We start from the raw sequence: 21,602 nt of genomic DNA, 5'->3' as shown, positions 1-21,602 counted from the left end.
AAGAGAATCTGTTATTTTTCTACAAAAATTAAAAACTGTTATTGAACACCCCCCAAAAAATATGCAGGATAGGTACTATTGGTCTTCATGAATATCAGACCGAGAAACACATGTCAACGTTAATAAAAAAATTACTATAAGACTTTGAAAGTTTAATAATTTATATAAATTATTAATGTGAAATTATATGAACATGTAATATAAATTTACCTCATCATTATATTTTTTTTCAAAATATCAACATATTAGATTAATGATTGAGATGATGTGATAAAATAATTAAATTTTATTCATTGTACACGTAATAACAACAAATAATTTCTAGTTTGGCTAATCTTTTACAAGATGTCGTGGGTGTAAGAATAACATATGTTAGGTTCACTTTGGGTTTATTGAATGTGACAAATCTTGACTTAAGAATCACTTTAGCAAAGTGCTATCGAAGAAAAAAACAATTTTCTCCAAACTTTTTTTAAATTTTTTTTTATATTTTGGTTTGGCGTGAAATTACTAAATTAGTAACGAAAATGATAATGGCGGCAGCATAATCCAGATGTGAAAGAGGGAGGGGGTATTTAGGTAATTATGCAGTGACTGAAGGATGGTGGTTACCGATTTGATTCTTGTCTTCCTCGCCACTGTTCCCCTGTCTCCATAACAAACCAACACTCAACCTCACTCACTCGCTCATTCGCTCTCTTCACAATTTCCAGATCTGAAATCAAAATCGAAATCGAAACCGAAGAGAGAGAAAACGTGAAACCGAGAGAGAGAGAGAGAGAGATGAGGGAACCATCGTCGGTGGGATTCGAAGGCAACGGCGTCGTTTCTTCGCCGCCGCAAGCTCTCATCGAGAGACTGAAAGACTACGGCCAAGAAGACGTTTTCGCCCTCTGGTACGAGCTCTCCCCCGAGGAACGCGAGTTTCTCGTCAAGGACATTGAGGTAATTTTATTTCCTTCCGATCCAATTCCATCTCTTCTTCTCCGCCACGAAATTCGCCTCCGATTCGAGCTCGGAGCTTCAGATTCGCGATTCGACTTCATTGCATTTTTCGTTTTCAGATTGTTTTGACCTCGTAGCACGTGATTTTTGCTTCTGTTTTTTTTTTTTGTTTAATTATTCTGTTCCGTTTTGCAGAGTTTAGATCTTTCGAGAATTGACCGGATTATTCGATGCTCGCTGCGATCTCAAGGTTTGGATGCTAATCAGTGATTACGTGTTTGTTAATTAATCGAATCGAATTCTTCTCTTTACGTTCATGCATGTTAATTAAAGATTGCGTGTAACTGAATTGCGATTGCTTCTCAGGACTGCCGGCGGCGGCCATTGAGCCGGTGCCGGAGAGCAATGTGTCGACGGTGGAGGAGAGAAGCCAGGAGGATCGAGAGAGATGGTTGAAAATGGGATTGAAAGCTATTTCAGATGGCAAATTAGCCGTGTTGCTTTTATCTGGTGGCCAGGTACATTTGAATCTGTTTTTGATGAGCGTATACCTTTGTTTTTTTAGTGATTAGAAGATGATGAATGATAATAATGATGTGTTATTTCAATATTGTTTGATGCCAGCGACATATGTTTAGAATCTTTGAATACATGGTGCAATGGTGCATAATTGATGTGATGATTATGATGATAAAGATTTCAAGCTGTATGATTTCTTTGTTTTTCTATCAGCATTATTTTGTTATAATGCCTACCCTTTTGGGAACCTTCTCCGTTAGAGACAAAGTAGAATTCGGGGGTCTTCCATTTTGATTGTCCCTAAAAAGCAACATCATTGGCTGCAAAGGTGTGATAGTGTAAGAGCGGATGCTCTTTTGTTTATTCTTTTTTTAACTTTACTAATATGCTTTGATGTGTTATGGTATGCTACTACTATGATGCGGTTCTTTTGTTTTTCACTTAAAATAATAGGTAATTGATTTCCTAAGGTGTAAAAAGCAGTGGCTTTAACTTGGTTTATTGTAATCATTAAGTACAATAAAGTTGCTTTATGCTATGGGGTTGCCCTCGTGTCTCTCATCTCATCGGATTCCGTCAAAAAGCAATATATGAATATGAATACATGGCATATGGTTAGCGGTTCCTCTAAAAAAAAAAACATATGGTTAGCGGCATCAACATTAAAACATGATACTTGACATAGTTAAATTTTAATTCCCGCTTAGTAAAACTCTCTAATGCTTTTCCTATTTTAAAAGAAAAAATAATTCCTGATTTTTCAATAGTAGTTTATTACTTGTGACGTAGGCTCATAGCTAAAATTAAGGATATGATAAGTTTTGATATGTTAATAAAAAATTATTAAAAAAATATGTATTCAAATATGAAGATTTTTAAAAGTAACATTTTTTTCTAATCCCTATCCTTTTAGCTTTTTTTTTTTTTTTTTTAAATTTTAAAATTTTAACTTAAAATATTAAATTGTAGCTTGAGCCGTCTTCCCCCAACCTAACCTCCTAGCTGTATCCGTTGTTTTTTTATTTTTTAAACAAAAAATTCCAATACTTCCCGGATATGTATTGATCGGTGTCCGACACTGATTCGTTGGCCATATAGGAGTATCCGGCAGGTGGCTTTTACATGAACTGTCATTGTTGTTGATATTGTTATTATTTATTTATTTCTATTATTAAATTTGATGTCTCATTTTTTATTCTTATGAAGTTATATCATACTCTTTTTTTCTTTCTTTCATGAAATCATGTATCTTTTTTTTTTTTTTATGTGGTAACATGCGTCCTGAGAATTATTCATTTTTTTCTTCTCTTTTAGTCAAAGATTTAATAAATATTTAAATTTCCTCAATCAACATCAAATATAACAAAGTATTTGTAAATTTTTAATAAAATATAATTATAACAATAATTTTTAAAATTAAAATATATGAATATTTATACTTTTTATCTTTTAATTTATTTATTTTTTCATTAAAATATATTTTTTAATTAAATTAATTTATAAATATTATCTATAACAATGTAAAAAGATTAAAAGATTAAAGACTATACAATTTCTAAATATCATCTTGATGTGTATTGACTACTTTTATTATAAGAAATACTAATAACATATTATTTTCATCACACTATTATTAGATGAATTTTGTATGAGTTCCATTAAAAAGTGAGTGTGATTTTTTAATGATACCCACATCCACATGAAATACATTCAATAATAATGTGTTGAAATAAAATGTTTTTTTATTAATATATAACAGATCATTTAACTGGCTTGAAAAACCACTTGTACTTGGGAATTTGAAAGACTCCTTTTTTCTGCTTCTTAGTTGGCATTGTTTGTCTAATCACGAGACTAAGTATAATATCATGAACCAAGTATTATTTTTTGCTATAAAAATGTGACTAATTTTATAGATGGTTATGCATTTGCATAAGAGTTCAATGCTGATCCAATTCTTAGTCGATCTTCAATTTTAGAAATTATGGATTTGTTTGTTTTTTTTCCTCAATACTTCTTGCAGCATGAAGTCTGGAAACGTTAGCCTGATGAATTATCTTTTATGGTTTTCTTGATAATTCAATCAAAACCTTCTTGATAATTTTGTCACTGGACATTTGCTGTGAATGAGATACAAGCACATACAGTAAATCTGGAGAAACATTTACTTGTATCGTGAAAGAGGAAAGATGTTACAACTTACAAATGATTTATGATGCATAAAATAAATCTTTGACTAAAAGCAGCTGGAGGAAATAATCTTTTTGCCTTGATTTGTTTTGATGCTTAAGCCTCAGAATATTAGTTATGTATATTACATTCTTAGTTGACCTGATGCATCTGGAACTTATTTAAGTAGTATTCAGTCTTCATTCTTAACTGTTGAATTTCAAATTGTCTATCACTCTATCTGTTTGGCTGACTTAAGAATGTCCCAAAACTTTAAATGCAGGGGACTCGACTTGGAAGTTCAGATCCAAAAGGATGTTTCAGTGAGTATTTTCACTTGATATTGAAAGCAAATTATTGAAACTCAAATTTCTTTAGTTGGCGTGTTGGACCAGTTTGATAGAAACAGAGGCACAATGCTACTGAAATGCTTCTGTTATATAAGTATGAGATTCCACACAAACAGTAGATATCTTTTGGATAAGTAGGGAAAACAAATAGAAAAAATGGAAAAAAAAATCTAAGAAAGTTCTCAGTTCCCATAGTTGAGAGTCCAAGCTAAAGAGGCTGAAATTTCCCCAAAATATATTCTCTCTCCCCCCTTTTCTCTCTTCCCATCCCTCTATAACTAACTTTGCCAACTCATCCCATTCTATCTCTCATCCCTTCCCATCCATCGTTCCCTCCTCGTGTTCCTTTTCTCTTCCTAGGGTAAACCTTCCAAATTTTAGGCATATTACAAACTTGATCAGTTGATCTATCAATTGGCCTATATCCTCTTCACCTCTTATTCTTAACCATAGGGAAGCTCATTTTTCATTTGTTGTGGCTTTTAATGATGTTTATAATTTACACACTATATATTGACGCACTCACCCTTCTATTTCATGTAAATCATTCTAATTAGAACCAATGGTAGAAACTTCCTTCAGACAAAAAAGTTTGGGAAGATAACAAACTTCTTTGGATGAAATGAAAACCAGAAGCTTTTATTTATATATAGATTCTTTAGTTAAATTCCTTCTGGTAAGAAAGAAAGCAAAATATATTTGTCATGGATAGCAGAAAGGAAGTAATTGAATGTTGAGCATGGATGGGTTACAAGCAAGTTGATATTTGCATGTAAAGTAGAAGGTATCTAATAATTTCTGATTCCGGGACTACTAACTTTTTTTTTACTGAATATAAATAGGAATTCTGAGTGCATTTCCTATTTTCTCCACTTCCCAGTCCCTTTTATCTTGCCAAAATTTCTGCCAAGCTTGACTCCTAAATTGTATCAAAGCAGCTGCAGTCCACATTTTTTATAAGCCTTTCTTTATTTATTTACCCATTCACTATTGTATTTATGTCTAAGTAAGTTGTGGTATTTTTGTCATTTTAATGTGCTTTGAGGGTAAATCATGAAATATATCTTTATGTATTATTATATTATATTATATTTTAGATATTGGACTTCCATCTGGAAAATCACTTTTTCAACTTCAAGCTGAGAGGATTTTGTGTGCACAGAGACTAGCTGCTCAAGCTACAAATGAGAGTAAGTTTCATTTGTCTTGGTTCAGTTTCTCTCGCATTATTTGGTTAGATCCTCATTAGTTTATGTATTGCAGATTCTTCTTCTTCAGTGCAAATACACTGGTACATCATGACTAGTCCATTCACTGATGAGGCAACACGCAAATTCTTTGAAAGTCATAAATTTTTTGGTCTTGAGGCAGAACAGGTAAGATGTCTAAACCTTTTTCATGTTCTATTAGTACTCGTTTTACTTACTATGGACTTATCTCTTTGATATAGGTTACCTTTTTCCAGCAAGGAACAATCCCTTGTGTTTCCAAGGATGGCAGATTTATTATGGAGACTCCATACAGGGTATACTCTCATTCTTTACTGAGCTGTAAATATATTTTCTTCTCTTTTTTGCTTTCTTAAATTTATGTAAACTAAAACATAGAAAAATGAGGGTACCAAGAACTTAGCATTCAACCTATTATTGTTGATAAATGATTTATTTATTTGATAATGTCATAAATTGGAACAATTGCTGCATCTCTTTAAGTATTCAAAATTTGAATTTGGGGGCTGCTGCACCTTGGTGTGTGCCAATTTTTCTAGATGAAGTGTCTTGTAAAGTAAATCCTAGGGATATACATATTAATAAAAACTTGGGAGTTCCTGTGCAATATGGCTTATGGGAGGTCAGATTGAGTTGCAAGATTTTTCAAGCTCAAATTTAGAATGCTATATATGCATTGCCTCATGTTTTGTCCTATGTTTAGGTCTTGTATCTATTCCTTGAACAATTTGCATTAAGCTTATTGACAAGAATGCTGTTGCTCATTTTAGAGGAGCTGGGTCCTTCTCTTTGTGCTGAATTGTGTAAATAATTTGGTTTCAAATGACAGACTATTTAAAATTGAGGATTGGTAGTTTGGAAAGACATTTATTCACCAATATGTTGAAATGGTTAGGGAGTAATCAGGGCTCCTTATGGCATGACATTTTTTTTAAAATTTTAACATATGCCAATGATTAAGACATCTTACCTGACAAAAATTTTAAGTAACAAAAATAATAGAGGACTAAACTATTAAAAAAAAGCTTTTATTTTCTCACTCATCCTTTTTTCAATTTTTTTAAGGCCTGTGAAATGTTAAAGTATCTAATTAGGGAATGAGAACTTGAAGAGGTGATTCTTTATTCACAACGTTTGGTTTTGTTTTACTTGTCTAATTTTATTTATATCTTGCTACTTTTGAACTCTAGCTCCTATTTTTTTATGACCCCATTTTGAATTGTTTTTAATTTTATGTATACTTTGGTTACATGTCCGGTGGTTTAATATTTGAAACTTTTAAAGCCAGGTAGCAAAGGCTCCTGATGGGAATGGTGGAGTGTATTCAGGTACCTTGTGGGGTTTATATAGACGAGTTCTTTTCTCATATTCCAGTCTGAAATGCTGACTTAGACTGCATTTTTTTTAATATTATTTACATATTGGTTGGTCAAAATTGAATATATTGGATTTTTTTTATTCAGCTCTGAAATCTACCAAATTATTGGAGGATATGGCCTCAAAAGGAATTAAGTATATTGATTGCTATGGAGTTGACAATGCACTGGTAATTTATTTTCTTGCTTCCTATTTTTCTCTCATTAATCAATTTTCCTGGTCAGTTATCACTTCTTATTTAAAGAAATATTGATTAGGATTTGTGAAACAGGTTCGAGTTGCTGATCCAACTTTTTTAGGTTACTTCATTGATAAAGGTGTTGCTGCTGCTGCAAAAGTTGTCCGTAAGGTAACAGATCAATTAAGTAATTCCAATTGAGGTAATCGGTAGAATAATTTCTGAATTTGAGAGGTCAATTTATTAAATGCTTATATTTCCCATCTTTGTGCGAAGAAATGAAACAAGTCTGTTTAAGAAATGATAGCCAAGGAAAAGAGTGGAAGCATGCATTAAATGTATATACCTACGGTTTAGTTCAATTCTAATATATTTAGAGTTCTATATCTCATTGTGATGTTGGTAATATTCAGAATCAGTAATTTATGAAAATTGCACGAGACAAATGATAAGTAGTTTCTTTTATAAAAATAACAATTCAATTGATTTTATTTGCTTACTATATGCATATTAAATTTTGTCATTATATGACAGGCGTATCCACAAGAAAAGGTTGGTGTGTTTGTAAGACGAGGTAAAGGTGGTCCTCTTACTGTAGTTGAATACAGTGAGTTGGACCAGTCACTAGCTTCTGCAGTCAATCAAGCAACTGGCCGTCTTCGTTTTTGTTGGAGTAATGTTAGTCTATTCTTCCTATATATAATCTCATTGCTTCTCCTTTATGCACTCAATTTGCCATAAGCTTTGAGGATCATTTCCCTTTAAATTTGGGTATGATCTTCTAGAATGGAAATCTAGGGATTGAAGAGTTCTCACCCTACATGATAGGAACCTAGAAACGAGTTGAGTTTTCAGTAAAAAAGAGATGAGAAAGACAGAGAAAAGAAAGGAAGAGAATATGAATACTTTCAGAGTGTTTATTTCCTAAGGTTTCCCTTCACAAAGGGTTTTTTTCTTTTTCCAAGAAAGCTAATGCTCAGATCCCTAGTGGTAATGTCGGAATGTCCACTCTTCTATACCTTCTACTGTTTCAGCTAATTCCCTACCTCAACATATTCAACTGCCTAACTGTTCTAACTAACTACATCTACTCCCTGGCCCTATCACTACAATTCCTAACTAAGTGGAAACCAAAAGTATCAAATTTTGATAGCGGCTTTCTGAGATCCTGGCAGGAGCTTCTGCTCTTTGATATGATCATATATTATCTGTTACCAAATAGGCATACAGTGTTGGAGACTATGGGAGTCTTTCGAAGATGAAAATTTATCATCCAGTTTTGTTTCTAAATATCTTATATACCTATTTTTTCTGGTTCTGTATTAAATATTTCAGAAAGATATAATTACTCCTTCTGATCTTATTTTCCTATGCATCCATGTGGTTGTCATAGTGGCTTGTTACGCATGCTTCATTATCAACCAAAACAGGAAATTCATAAAGATAAGACGATAGTGACTCAATGGTGTCAATTAATCTATTTTACTGACCCCACTAAAGGGATAAGGCTCAGTTGTTGTAGTAGTATAAGATGAATGCTATTATGTGTGATCATATTTAAGCTTGAGCATTCAACTAATCATGTACAGATCATGAAAATATTTGTACTTTAGAGTTTGATTGTTATTTTTACTGGCTGAGTTTTAAGTTATCTTCAAGATTTCTGATTAACCTTGTGATTTCAGGTCTGCTTACACATGTTCACTCTGGATTTTCTGAACCAAGTGGCAAATGGCCTTGAAAAAGACAGCATGTATGTGTGTTGCCTTCTTAACTCCAACCTTCTGCCCCCATTATTTGTCCTCCATCTTGCTTCTTATTGTTTTCTGAATTCCAACTGCGAAGACATTTACTTATTGCTAGACATGCAGCTACACTTAATGTCATAATGTCATATACCATATCAAGTTAAAAAAATGTGACATTGCTGCAGTACCAATTTGATGGTAGAGAAAAGATCATCTTCACTAGTTTAATCAAATGGCATGGATTACTCAGGAAAATTAATCACTATTCTTCTGAGGCCTCATTTATCAGTAATTGATAATTAATGAAGTTTAATTCTGGATAAAGTCAAAAAGGGTGTTGATACCACTTTTGTATCATATAATCTGCAACCTTCTAGCTGTTTTGTATATATTGATATGTGGATTGATTTTATGTGCAGTTATCATCTTGCAGAGAAGAAAATACCTTCCATACATGGATATACAATGGGATTAAAACTTGAACAGTTTATATTTGATGCATTTCCATATGCTCCTACGACTGCACTTTTTGAGGTGACTATAATTCTAAATTGGCTTAAATATCTTTTTGGTCCTTCAAATTTGGACTAAGTTTGCTTTTGTCCCTCAAATTTTAAATTGATTTTCTTTTCCTGATTTGGAAATAGTCTACACTTGATCCTTAATTTGTGATCTCTTTAGTCCCTAATAAAGACCAAAAGCGAGCTACTCATTATGCATCCATGTTCAGGTGTTACGGGAGGAGGAATTTGCACCAGTGAAAAATGCAAATGGATCCAATGTTGACACTCCAGACAGTGCGAAACTACTTGTTCTTCGACTCCATACTCGTTGGGTAGTTGCTGCAGGTGGCTTCTTAACACATTCAGTGCCCTTATATGCAACAGGTAAGTTATTTACTCTTTTTTTTTTTCATGGAGAAGAAGTATAATTGCGGCTGGACTCTTGCACAGACATATGTACACACACACATGGAGAGAATGTGACAGAAAGAGATGGAGAGATAGTATAATTTTTTGTTAGAAAAGTGATTGTCTTATCTAACTCTTCCTTTTCTTTTTATGGAATGTCCCGCCCTCATTCAGGTGTTGAAGTGTCACCACTCTGTTCGTATGCTGGTGAAAACCTGGAACCAATATGTCGAGGAAGAACATTTCATGCACCTTGTGAGATCTCGTTCTAGTTCCACCCTGTTTGTGCGGCTTTTTTGTGACTTACACTACAATGAGGGAGTTCTCAGTCCCATACATGTTGCAAGATTACTTTGCGTATGCCACTCATCATTCACAGTTATCAATGTATATTATCTTCTCCAATCTGTTTCTGATTGGTTTTTGGTTTTTTCTTTTTTGGCCACTGATCTGTTTTAGTGTGCTGAGGAATGTACATGTATCATAATTTTACTGAGCATTTATTTGCCCATGCAGACTCCAATATATCGCCCCATTTTCCTTTTTCCTTAACTATTTACCAAATTAATTCGTGCCATAGTCCATAATTTTTTTTATTGTAATTTCACCCTTTATTTGAGGTAGTTGGGGGAATAGAGGTGATGAGGGAATGACACGGGGATGTAAATCCCTGCCCATTAAACAAATTCACTATCCATGTAAGATTTGGATTACGTGCTTTATTATACGTTTGGAAAATTAAATTTTATATATTTCGTTAACTACTTATTCTTTTGTTGAAAGTCATATTCCATATATCCACGTATTGTAAAATTAATTTCATTATCACCTGGGTTGCAACAATAAGATGAGAAATATCCAAATTTTCATATTTGGTTATACAATTTACTGAGTGCAAGTCCTATGTGAATCACCAACCACTCATGTTTCTGTTGATTTGCAAATGTACTTTTATGAGTGGCATGCCATTTTGAGTGACATAATTTTATAAAATTTTATATGTAATTTACAAATATGGTCTTAAAACTTGCTTTATATGAATTAACTTTTTAAATTTTAATCCGTTAGAATCGACTTATTGGTGAAAAGTTTAAATAGTTTGTACAAGGTCATAAATTTAAATCTTATTATTACTATTGTAAAAAAAATATGAATTACATTTTTTTACTTTTACTTTTTTTCTTTTTTGATGTACAATAAGTAGAAAAATTTCAAAACAATGTCACAGAAGATACTTTAAAACATTATCCAAATGTCAATGAGCCCCCTATTATTTATTCTGATGTAGGATTGGAATTTGACTCTTAAAAGAAGAAACAAGTAGTAGAATAGAAGTAAAAGTAAAGGGGAAAAAAAAAGCTCTTAGAAGAAACTTTAGATGTAGCATTAGTCCTTCTTAGTGAATATAATTTTATGATTTATGTTCAAAAATTGTAAGTCACAGGCATAAAATAATTGTAATATATCACTTAATTTGATAATATCATGATAACAATTAAAATTAAAAAATATGCAGATACCTGTCATATCACTGGAACGCCGTGTTAAAATTAAACAAGCCATGGAAATTTAGCTACGTGTCATCATGAGATGACAATCAAAGTTAAAACCACACTCGTTACTTGTCAAAGATTTTTGAATGTTTATATGGCCAAATTTTAATCAAATTCCATGTGGATGGCGTTGGACATTTCTTTAACGCGAACGTGCCTTTCTTCGGTGCAGACGCTTCTAATTATATTTTCCTTTGTTTTTTAATTTTTGAAAGCGTTTTAAAAACTCATTTATGTGATTTTTTTGCATAATAAATTAGATGCGATTAGATGCGATGTATAGACTCCGTGCATTGGCTCAATAAAGTCATACAATTAACTTCATTATATAAACTAGTATTAAAATTAACTAAATAACTAACCAAAGTTAAACAGTGTTGATGAAAACTGAAAACCGAAAGAATATCTCTTCATGTGAACATGAGGGACGAATCAAACGTTAGGAAATCGCCACGTATGAGTCTCCCGAGCCACAGCCACTCCTTCTAAAACCACACATTAACAGCTCTTCTTCCATCATCACCTTCCTATGCACCACCAATAAGCTCCATACCTTCTAATTCTCTACTCTCTCTCACTTCTCTCTATCACATTTTTCTTACAAGGTATGTATGTGCCTTTTTCTTTGCTTTTTTTTTTTTGCATTTTTTTCATGTTTTTAATGTTATGTCAATTGCCTTTAATTTTCTCAATTCCTCGATTACCTTTTTAGTAATTTGATTGTTGGAGGTGTTAGTGATAGACCCTTTAATCTAAAAGGCTCATATTTTAAGTTTTATACCTTTCATTCAATTGAATTGAGACCTCCTAGTTCCTTCCAATTAGAGAAATTGTAGGCTTGTTGTTTTTCATTCTAGAATTTTCCAAACATTTCGAGTGTGTTTTCTCTGTTGTTTTTTGTAATAAGAACTAAGAAATTACTGTGTTTTGGATTGGATGCAGATGGCAGCATCATCAGCATGCCTTGTAGGGAATGGTTTATCTACACGGGGTAATAGAATAACTCTTAAGAAGGACTTCAATGGAAGAAGATATCTCTACTCATCTTGGAGATTTTCATTATTGAACAACAATAAGGCATCAAAAGCATTTTCCATAAAGGCATCTTTGGAGCAAAGGCAAGAAGAAGGGAGAAGGGGGTTTCTGAAACTGTTGCTTGGAAATCTGGGAGTTGGTTTGCCTGCACTATTGGGAAGTGGCAAAGCTTATGCTGATGAACAAGGGGTTTCATCCTCCAGAATGTCTTACTCCAGGTTTCTGGAGTATTTGGACAAGGACAGAGTTAAAAAAGTGGATCTTTATGACAATGGAAACACTGCTGTTGTTGAGGCTGTTTCGCCCGAGTTGGGGAACCGGTCACAGTATGTTAGAGTTCAACTCCCTGGACTTAACCAAGAGCTCCTTCAGAAATTCAGGGAAAAGAATATTGACTTTGCAGCTCATAGTCCCCAAGAAGAGTCAGGTTCTCTTTTAGCTAACCTGATTGGGAATCTGGCTTTCCCTTTGCTCTTGATTGGAGGATTGTTCCTTCTCTCGAGACGATCCGGAGGGATGGGAGGTCCTGGTGGCCCTGGATTTCCTCTTGCTTTTGGTCAATCCAAAGCCAAGTTTCAAATGGAACCAAACACCGGAGTGACATTTGATGATGTTGCTGGGGTGGATGAAGCCAAGCAGGACTTTATGGAGGTGGTGGAGTTTTTAAAGAAGCCTGAGAGGTTTACTGCTGTTGGGGCTCGCATTCCTAAAGGAGTTCTTCTTGTTGGTCCTCCAGGAACTGGGAAGACCTTGTTAGCCAAGGCTATTGCTGGTGAAGCTGGTGTTCCATTTTTCTCTATATCAGGTTCTGAGTTTGTTGAGATGTTTGTTGGTGTTGGTGCTTCTCGTGTTCGTGATTTGTTCAAGAAGGCGAAAGAGAATGCCCCTTGCATTGTCTTTGTTGATGAAATTGATGCTGTTGGAAGACAAAGAGGGACTGGAATTGGTGGAGGGAATGATGAAAGAGAGCAGACCCTCAACCAACTTTTGACAGAAATGGATGGGTTTGAGGGTAACACAGGTATCATTGTCGTTGCAGCAACTAACAGGGCTGACATTCTTGACTCGGCCTTGTTGAGACCTGGCCGATTTGATAGACAGGTATTGATTATGTTATGAAATGCCTAATGCTTTTGTTAATGATTAAATTACTGAACAAAAAAAACATCAATGCTTTTGCAGGTGACAGTTGATGTTCCAGATATAAGGGGAAGGACTGAAATCCTAAAGGTTCATGCTAGCAACAAAAAGTTTGATGCTGATGTTTCTCTTGAAGTGATTGCAATGAGAACACCTGGCTTTAGTGGAGCTGATCTTGCGAATCTGTTGAATGAAGCTGCTATATTAGCTGGTCGCCGTGGAAAGACAGCTATTTCATCTAAAGAAATTGATGATTCTATTGATAGGATTGTGGCTGGAATGGAAGGAACAGTGATGACAGATGGGAAGAGCAAAAGTTTAGTGGCATATCATGAAGTTGGTCATGCTATTTGTGGGTAAGAAATTTGGCTCAGTTTATGTCTTTAAGTAAATGTTTTAAGGTTGCATGGAAGCAAGGTGTTTTGCCTAATTAGGTAAATCATGTAACACTTAATATATGAGCTTAAGCAAGCAAAACTACCACCGTTAAGAGGTAACATTTAAAAGCAGTTTCAGTAAACAATTCTCAAAAAGTTGTTCTGAAACATCTGTTTATACTTGCTTGCAGAACTTTGACTCCTGGTCATGATGCTGTGCAAAAGGTAACACTAGTTCCTCGCGGTCAAGCTCGTGGACTTACATGGTTCATTCCTAACGATGACCCAACTCTGATCTCCAAACAACAACTCTTTGCAAGAATTGTTGGAGGACTAGGTGGGAGGGCTGCAGAAGAAATTATTTTCGGTGAGCCTGAAGTTACAACTGGAGCAGCTGGTGATTTGCAGCAAATCACCAGTTTGGCAAAACAGGTACTGGTTAATTATGTGCTTGTGTTAAATTATATCTCCTTTTTCTTTACTTTTTTTTTTGTTGTTGTTGTGCAAAATGCTAATACTTTATGAATTTAATTTAAAGTTACAATGTCATCGAGCGATCGACTACCATCATTGATGATAAAATTATTGACTTTACTAATAATTACTTTAAAAGTTGTACCTATGATACTTTCAACAGGATAGAAATCTTCACTTATTTTATAACCAAATTAATTTAAAACCTGATTTCATTTGGCAATATTTTGTCAGAACAATGGGAGCTATGTTGTTAGTTACAATTAATTGGTGAAACCTGCAATAAATACAGCCATATGATTGATTTCTTGAATGTATGAAACTTAAAACTTTGGCTTTAATTGAAAGAATGGTAATGATCAGTCTGAAGGATGAACTTTTAATTCTTATAAAAAAAAAAAAAATCATTTTCATTCCTTAACCTCCTATGTTTCTTGCAGATGGTGACCACATTTGGAATGTCTGATATTGGTCCTTGGTCACTTATGGAACCATCAGCACAAGGTGGGGATGTCATCATGAGAATGATGGCAAGGAACTCAATGTCAGAGAGGCTTGCAGAAGACATTGATGCTGCCATCAAGAGGATCTCAGATGAAGCATATGAAATTGCACTGGAGCATATAAGGAACAACCGTGAGGCCATTGACAAGATTGTGGAAGTCCTTCTGGAGAAGGAGACTCTGAGCGGAGATGAATTCCGTGCTATATTGTCTGAGTTTGTTGAAATTCCAGCTGAAAACCGTGTTGCTCCTTCAACTCCAGTACCAGCCACTGTTTGAATAGCCTATATATGTAACATCTTTCATATGTATTATCTTAGAATACAGAATGCCCTCTGCAGCCTGCTCCATATTTGTGAATGATTAAAGATTCTACCTTACTTTTTCATTTTTTGTAGTGTTGACAAATGACAACAGAGAGTATGTATAAAAGAGAAACTGTTTTTAGTGTAAAAATTTGTAGTTTCTTTACGTCTATAATACAGTGTAACTTTAATAAACCTTTATTTTTAAATGTAGAGTTGTAACGGGTGAGACACAATGTTTAGTTTTTTTTTATAAATGGAAATGAAAAAAAATACTAACTTAAATACTTTATTCAATCAATTAAATTAAACATTCTTGATAAATGTAATATTTCGTTTAGCGCAAGTGAAATGTGACCTTAGAGAAACTTCTTCTGTAATATTAAGGATTTAAATCTTGAGTTGTCACTTTGAAGAGGATTTTACCTGACCACTATCTTAGGTCTTAGGGTTTGGCTTGATGGTTGATCTCATAACTTTACATGGAAGGAGTTTTTTTTAGTAAAGACAAAAATGAAATCATGTTCTTTCTTTGGAACTTGGATTGGTTACATTTGCATCCAAATAATAGAATTTGTCACAGAACCACCTTAGATTGGTTCATTTTATTCACCCCTGAAACACACAGGCATGATACTATCTATGTGTTCACATTTCTATTGTTATATTATTTTTATATTTATCATTTTTTAATTGATGTGTATATTAATTTTAGTTTAATATAATTTTTAAACATACGTTGATTTATACGAATTTTCTTATTTTTTATATTATCTTTTGTGCATAGTTTATTGTATTTTAATAGTATTAAAGAAATACCTAAGTTTAATAATGAGTGAAATGAAGAGTTACCTTAAAAAAGATACAAAATCATGCATGTGTGTTTATATCTTTTTTCCACTAAAATTGAAATATTTTATCTTATTATTGGATTAAGGTAAATTATTTTTCTTGTTTCTTAATTTATTTATTATATTCAATTTCGTCTCATTTCATTCTGTTCACTTCAAACATTTAAATAAAATATTGTCAAATTTGATTTAAAATATGATTAAATTGAATCAATTTTTTTTAAAATAAGAAACTTAATCAAATTAAATATATTTTAAAAAATTAGGACCTACTTAAAAAATTAAAATATAAAGTGATCAAATTGAATATAATAAATGAATTTTTTGGTTTCTTTCTTGAAAATTTATTCACAGCAATATTTTTTAATATCTATGTTATGTTAAATTGCTTTATATGTTTTAATTGATGAAAGGATATGTAAAGAACGGCACTCTTTTTAATCACCTTACTCTATCCTTGTTTTTTTTTTAATAAACCACATTTACTTCAACTGCACTCTTTTTGACTTTTAAAAACAAAAGGAAAAAAAAAACATAGAGAGAATAGAAAAAGTGATGAGACACATTACTTTATTGATAAAACATGAAAAAAAGTGAGGAAAAAAAACATGTGAAGATTACATTTTTTTTTTTTGTTTACTTTGCTCAATTGCTTCCACGAATGGTGACAACAGAGAAAACAAAGCAGAAGTAATTGGTCAAACAATGTAGCATCAACCTAGCTAAGATTAGTGAAAGGGGTTCTGGAAGGTTTGTAAGATATAGTTTGTTCTGGCTTCTCATCTTCCTCTTCTTCTGCCTCCACTTGTTATTCGAATGCTAATTGGAATTCTCCTTTTCTAGATCATGGTTATTGGATTTCACTCCTCCAAAACTTGCTTTTGTGTTGCTGTTATTGTTAGCGACGACATGCAAACGAGGAATAGAGAGAGAGAGAGAATCGAATCAATAGAAGAAAATATATGTAAATGTGATTATATTGTGCGGAATTTGTAACTAAATGTTAACCCACAATCAAAAAATGAATTAATATATATATATATATATATATATATATATATATATATATATATGCAATATTTAATATTATCAAGAGTAAAATGATCTTAAAAATGTGAAAATCAAAAAGAAAGTAATTGGTATAAATAGTATTTCATTTATCTATATCGATATAGATGTGTGCTGCTTATCATTTCCTTAATTCCATTTAGAAGGCATTGTTCGGATGAGGTTTGTATGTTTCTTAATTAAAAGTACCAGCGGACTAGGAAAATAGAATATGTACTAAAAGAAATAAATATTATGTGTACCAATTTTTTTAAATAGAATAATATTCATTCATATTTCTATGCCAATATAAATTCATTTACAAATTAATTAGTTCTATAAAAATTAATGCATATTTTTATTCTTATTCCACCACCTTACGTAGGTGAGAAGAGAAAGTGCGAGAAAAAAATATATTTTCCAATTAAGAAGATAAATGTTTATTTCTTTTCTTTTCGTGGGTCTCCAACCATCTTTTATGGAAGCTCTTTATATTTGTTTCGGTTTGAATCTTCTTGGTATAAGTTAAGATTGTTGAATGAATTTGCATAGGGAGATGAAAGGAAGAAAAAGAAGAACAAATCGTGACCCTTAATTTAATAAATAAAAGATCTTACGCCCCATACGTACCTCGCAAAACATTCTTCCCCCACTAAATAGTAGAACTCAGCCAAAAATAAAAGTTACTCTTTTTAGAATTTTTTAATAAAAACTCAACTCAACCCCATAAACAACCATTAGCTCATGTTTCATCCATGGGCAGGTTTGTTGTTTCTCGTACTCGCTTCTCAGTGCCTATCGTTTTTCAAAATTCAATCTTTCGCTTCTCCACGATTTCCTTCAAAACCCACTTTCAAAATGGTCGCTTTTCTGATGGCAATGAACAATTTGCCACCTTGTGTTCCAAAGGGCACATAAGAGAAGCGTTTGAAAGCTTTTTATCTGAGATATGGGCCGAACCCCGTTTGTTCTCAAACCTCCTCCAAGCATGCATTCCGTTAAAGTCTGTTTCTTTGGGGAAACAGCTTCATTCTCTGATATTCACTTCTGGGTGTTCCTCAGACAAGTTCATTTCCAACCACCTCCTCAACCTCTACTCAAAATTTGGGGAACTTCAAGCTGCTGTGGCACTGTTTGATCGAATGCCAAGGAGGAACATCATGTCATGTAACATCATGATCAAGGCCTATCTTGGAATGGGTAATCTCGAGAGTGCCAAGAACCTGTTTGATGAAATGCCCGACAGAAATGTTGCCACGTGGAATGCGATGGTCACGGGGTTGACCAAGTTTGAGATGAATGAAGAGGCTTTATTATTGTTTTCGAGAATGAATGAGTTGAGTTTCATGCCGGATGAGTACTCGTTAGGTAGCGTGCTCAGGGGATGTGCACATTTGGGAGCTTTGTTGGCAGGGCAACAGGTTCATGCCTATGTTATGAAATGTGGGTTTGAGTGTAATTTGGTTGTTGGATGCTCTTTAGCTCATATGTATATGAAAGCTGGAAGCATGCATGATGGGGAGAGAGTTATCAATTGGATGCCAGATTGTAGTTTAGTTGCTTGGAATACACTTATGTCTGGAAAAGCTCAAAAAGGGTACTTCGAGGGAGTTCTGGATCAATACTGTATGATGAAAATGGCGGGTTTTAGACCAGATAAGATTACTTTCGTGAGTGTGATCAGCTCATGTTCGGAGTTAGCCATCCTTTGTCAAGGGAAGCAAATTCACGCTGAAGCAGTCAAAGCAGGAGCTAGTTCTGAAGTTTCCGTAGTTAGTTCTTTGGTTAGTATGTACTCTAGATGTGGATGCTTGCAAGACTCTATCAAAACATTTCTGGAATGCAAAGAGCGAGATGTTGTGTTGTGGAGCTCAATGATTGCTGCTTATGGGTTTCACGGTCAAGGAGAAGAAGCAATCAAGCTTTTCAATGAGATGGAACAAGAAAATCTGCCTGGAAATGAGATCACATTCTTGAGCTTGCTGTATGCTTGCAGTCACTGTGGATTGAAGGACAAAGGACTCGGTTTGTTTGATATGATGGTGAAAAAGTATGGACTCAAGGCCAGACTACAACATTATACTTGTCTGGTTGACCTACTGGGCAGGTCTGGTTGTTTGGAGGAGGCAGAGGCAATGATACGGTCCATGCCTGTAAAAGCAGATGCAATTATATGGAAAACTTTATTATCTGCATGTAAAATCCACAAGAATGCTGAAATTGCAAGAAGGGTTGCTGATGAAGTTCTTAGGATTGATCCTCAAGACTCAGCTTCATATGTTCTACTTGCCAACATCTATTCTTCAGCTAACAGATGGCAAAATGTTTCTGAGGTGAGGAGAGCCATGAAAGACAAGATGGTGAAGAAAGAACCAGGCATAAGTTGGGTAGAAGTAAAGAATCAGGTTCATCAGTTTCATATGGGTGATGAATGCCACCCAAAACACGTGGAGATTAATCAGTATCTGGAAGAATTAACTTCAGAAATCAAGAGGCAGGGCTATGTACCTGATACTAGCTCCGTTTTGCACGACATGGACAACGAGGAAAAAGAACAGATCTTGAGGCACCATAGTGAGAAATTGGCAATTGCTTTTGCTTTAATGAACACCCCAGAGGGAGTGCCAATAAGGGTGATGAAAAACTTGCGGGTTTGCAGTGATTGTCATGTTGCCATCAAGTACATATCAGAGATTAAAAAATTAGAAATTATTGTGCGAGATTCTAGCAGGTTTCACCATTTCAAAAATGGCACATGCTCTTGTGGAGATTATTGGTAGTAGTTACTCCTTGATTTCCATTTCAGTTGTTGTTGTTCGTGATTTTGCAGAGCTAACATATCAATTTCATTTTCATTTATCACAACCTTACTACAATAAATATGTGAGACTAACTTCAAATTAGAAAGGGAATTCTTTATACTCAAATCTAATAAAGGATATTGAGTAGTGGTTGCTTCTAACCACACTGGTGTCAGTTATTGTTGGTTATAAAGTGCAATTATCTGAACTGCATTGATGGCTAAATGATTCTTTTTGGTCAACTAATTGTAATTAGTCCATAACTTTCTAACACTTCCCTCAAGATGGCATGTGCCAGCGGTTAAACAGGGGAATCAAGACTTCCAATTCACACTTGGCTTTAGAAATTAGAATGAGATCGAGAGCAGCTAACCGAATGAATAGCTAGCTAGGTTTGGTTTTATTGGAGTCATGGGTCGTTAATCTACGCACAGTTGGAACAACAAAGATCAAGCCTTCAACATGCGCCTCCTAGGTAAAGTACATGCATGCACCAACTCTTTTAATCATTGACTAAATTTTAAAAATAATTAATGGTTTTAGAAGGTTAGTACTTAGTACATCCATGCACCTTAATTAGAGGTTGCATGTAAGACACTATTTATGTCCTAAACCAAATTCACGACCCATTTTCCACCACCCATTTTATAATATGCAACGCCATTATCTTATGACTATGGTCATAAATGCTAATCAGTTCCGAGATTAAGGTAAAGTAAAAAAAAAAAATAGCAGAACACTGATAGAAGAAATTAACAGAATAAAAGCGTTTATCATATTAAAAATAAAAAATAAAAACTCTTAGTATGTTTTTATGTAATTTTAAATATTTAATAAACTTAAATATATTTTTTCTCCTTGTAATTTAGTATCTTTTATTTATTTTCGTTCCTATAATTTTTTATTTCATTTTAATTTTTTTTATTTTGTTTTAGTCCTTATAAAATATATTTTTTTTATCATTCTTAAAGTATTTTAGATAATATTTTTCACTGTTCAAATTTTTTTTATTATTATTTAAAGTATTATCTAAATCACTTTAAAGACAAAAAATAAAATAAACATATTTTAAAAGATTAAAATAAAAAATAAATTTATATGAATTAAAATAAAAAATATTAAATTATAAAAATAAAAATATATTTAAACCTACTTAATATGATATGTCAAATGCTAACATTTAATGATTATTTTTTGGGGGAGGGGTGAAGCATCCTCTTCTAAGGAAGATAAAAATATAACTGAGTGATACACACATGAGAGAATCTATTTTCCTCTGGAGAATTTCTTGCAAATTGGGTCAATCTAAGATGCAACTTTAATTGCAGCGGCATATGCGTGGGAATTATTTGCATTAAGCCCACGGAGCATACTCAGCCTATCATTATATATTTATATCATTCTTGTCTGCTCAATTATTTAAGGACAATCACTTCCTGCACTTTTCTAATGGCTTCTTGAACTTATTCTGAAATGTTAAAAAATATATTATGAAAAAGCTATTTCAGAATATAATTTTACATTTTACGTTGTTGAATAGATATTTCGGAAGCTTAGAAAATTACAGGAAGCAATGGTCTAATTTAAGTCAAGTTACTCATTTTTTGGAGTGGTTTGTAAGCACTCTTTACTAGGATAAAATTGAAAAAAAGAAATCTTTTCACTTAATGTTACAATTTTAGAAGATTCTTATAAAATATAAATATAACTATCAGGAACACACATTACATCCGTAATGATTGATCAAACAAAAACAGTGGAATGAGAATTTGTACGTGGTTTCTGATTTATATATTTTTTTTAGAATCTGTTACGAAACGGATAACAGGTTAACAACTTAACCGATAACTTCATAATTCTTCTTCAACTGGAACATTTTTAGTCTTTAACGATTTAAATGGAAAAAATGAGAAACTATATATGACGACCTAGTATATTGGGGATCATGATATTCTTATAACGTATTAATCGGGATTCCCATTATCCTATGATAGGCCAACTCCCACATATACTCATTTAAATTTATATTCTCTGATTTAATTATTTAACAGAGTCACTTAATTTAACTACATAAAATATAATTTACTAAT

The 21,602-nt window shown here is 33.3% G+C and overlaps 3 protein-coding genes across 4 annotated transcripts; all 3 read left to right on the top strand.

Moving 5' to 3' along the window:
• Positions 1-502: 502 nt before the first annotated feature.
• On the top strand, positions 503-9,978 carry LOC100816876 (UDP-N-acetylglucosamine diphosphorylase 1). Its single transcript, XM_003531055.5, has 15 exons — positions 503-945; positions 1,141-1,195; positions 1,312-1,463; positions 3,917-3,956; positions 5,081-5,173; positions 5,247-5,359; positions 5,434-5,508; positions 6,501-6,540; positions 6,676-6,758; positions 6,861-6,938; positions 7,302-7,445; positions 8,453-8,520; positions 8,935-9,049; positions 9,246-9,402; positions 9,601-9,978. The coding sequence occupies exons 1-15, from the start codon at positions 784-786 to the stop codon at positions 9,696-9,698; spliced, it is 1,473 nt and encodes a 490-aa protein (XP_003531103.1). The 5' UTR covers positions 503-783; the 3' UTR covers positions 9,699-9,978.
• Positions 9,979-11,339: 1,361 nt separating this feature from the next.
• LOC100816354 (ATP-dependent zinc metalloprotease FTSH 2, chloroplastic-like) lies at positions 11,340-14,964 on the top strand. 2 transcript variants are annotated; one of them, XM_003531054.4, is made up of 5 exons: positions 11,340-11,584; positions 11,922-13,115; positions 13,197-13,510; positions 13,723-13,963; positions 14,446-14,964. In XM_003531054.4, the coding sequence occupies exons 2-5, from the start codon at positions 11,922-11,924 to the stop codon at positions 14,785-14,787; spliced, it is 2,091 nt and encodes a 696-aa protein (XP_003531102.1). In that variant the 5' UTR covers positions 11,340-11,584; the 3' UTR covers positions 14,788-14,964.
• A 2,365-nt stretch (positions 14,965-17,329) lies between these two features.
• On the top strand, positions 17,330-19,746 carry LOC100777161 (pentatricopeptide repeat-containing protein At2g41080). The gene has a single exon (XM_003532610.4). The coding sequence runs from the start codon at positions 17,467-17,469 to the stop codon at positions 19,489-19,491; it is 2,025 nt and encodes a 674-aa protein (XP_003532658.1). The 5' UTR covers positions 17,330-17,466; the 3' UTR covers positions 19,492-19,746.
• The last annotated feature ends 1,856 nt before the right edge of the window (positions 19,747-21,602 follow it).

Source organism: Glycine max, chromosome 8 (genome assembly GCF_000004515.6).
Source record: "Glycine max cultivar Williams 82 chromosome 8, Glycine_max_v4.0, whole genome shotgun sequence".
Lineage (NCBI taxonomy): Eukaryota > Viridiplantae > Streptophyta > Magnoliopsida > Fabales > Fabaceae > Glycine > Glycine max.
The sequence above is the reverse complement of the archived record's forward strand: the minus strand, read 5'-3'. Positions and strand labels throughout refer to the sequence as shown.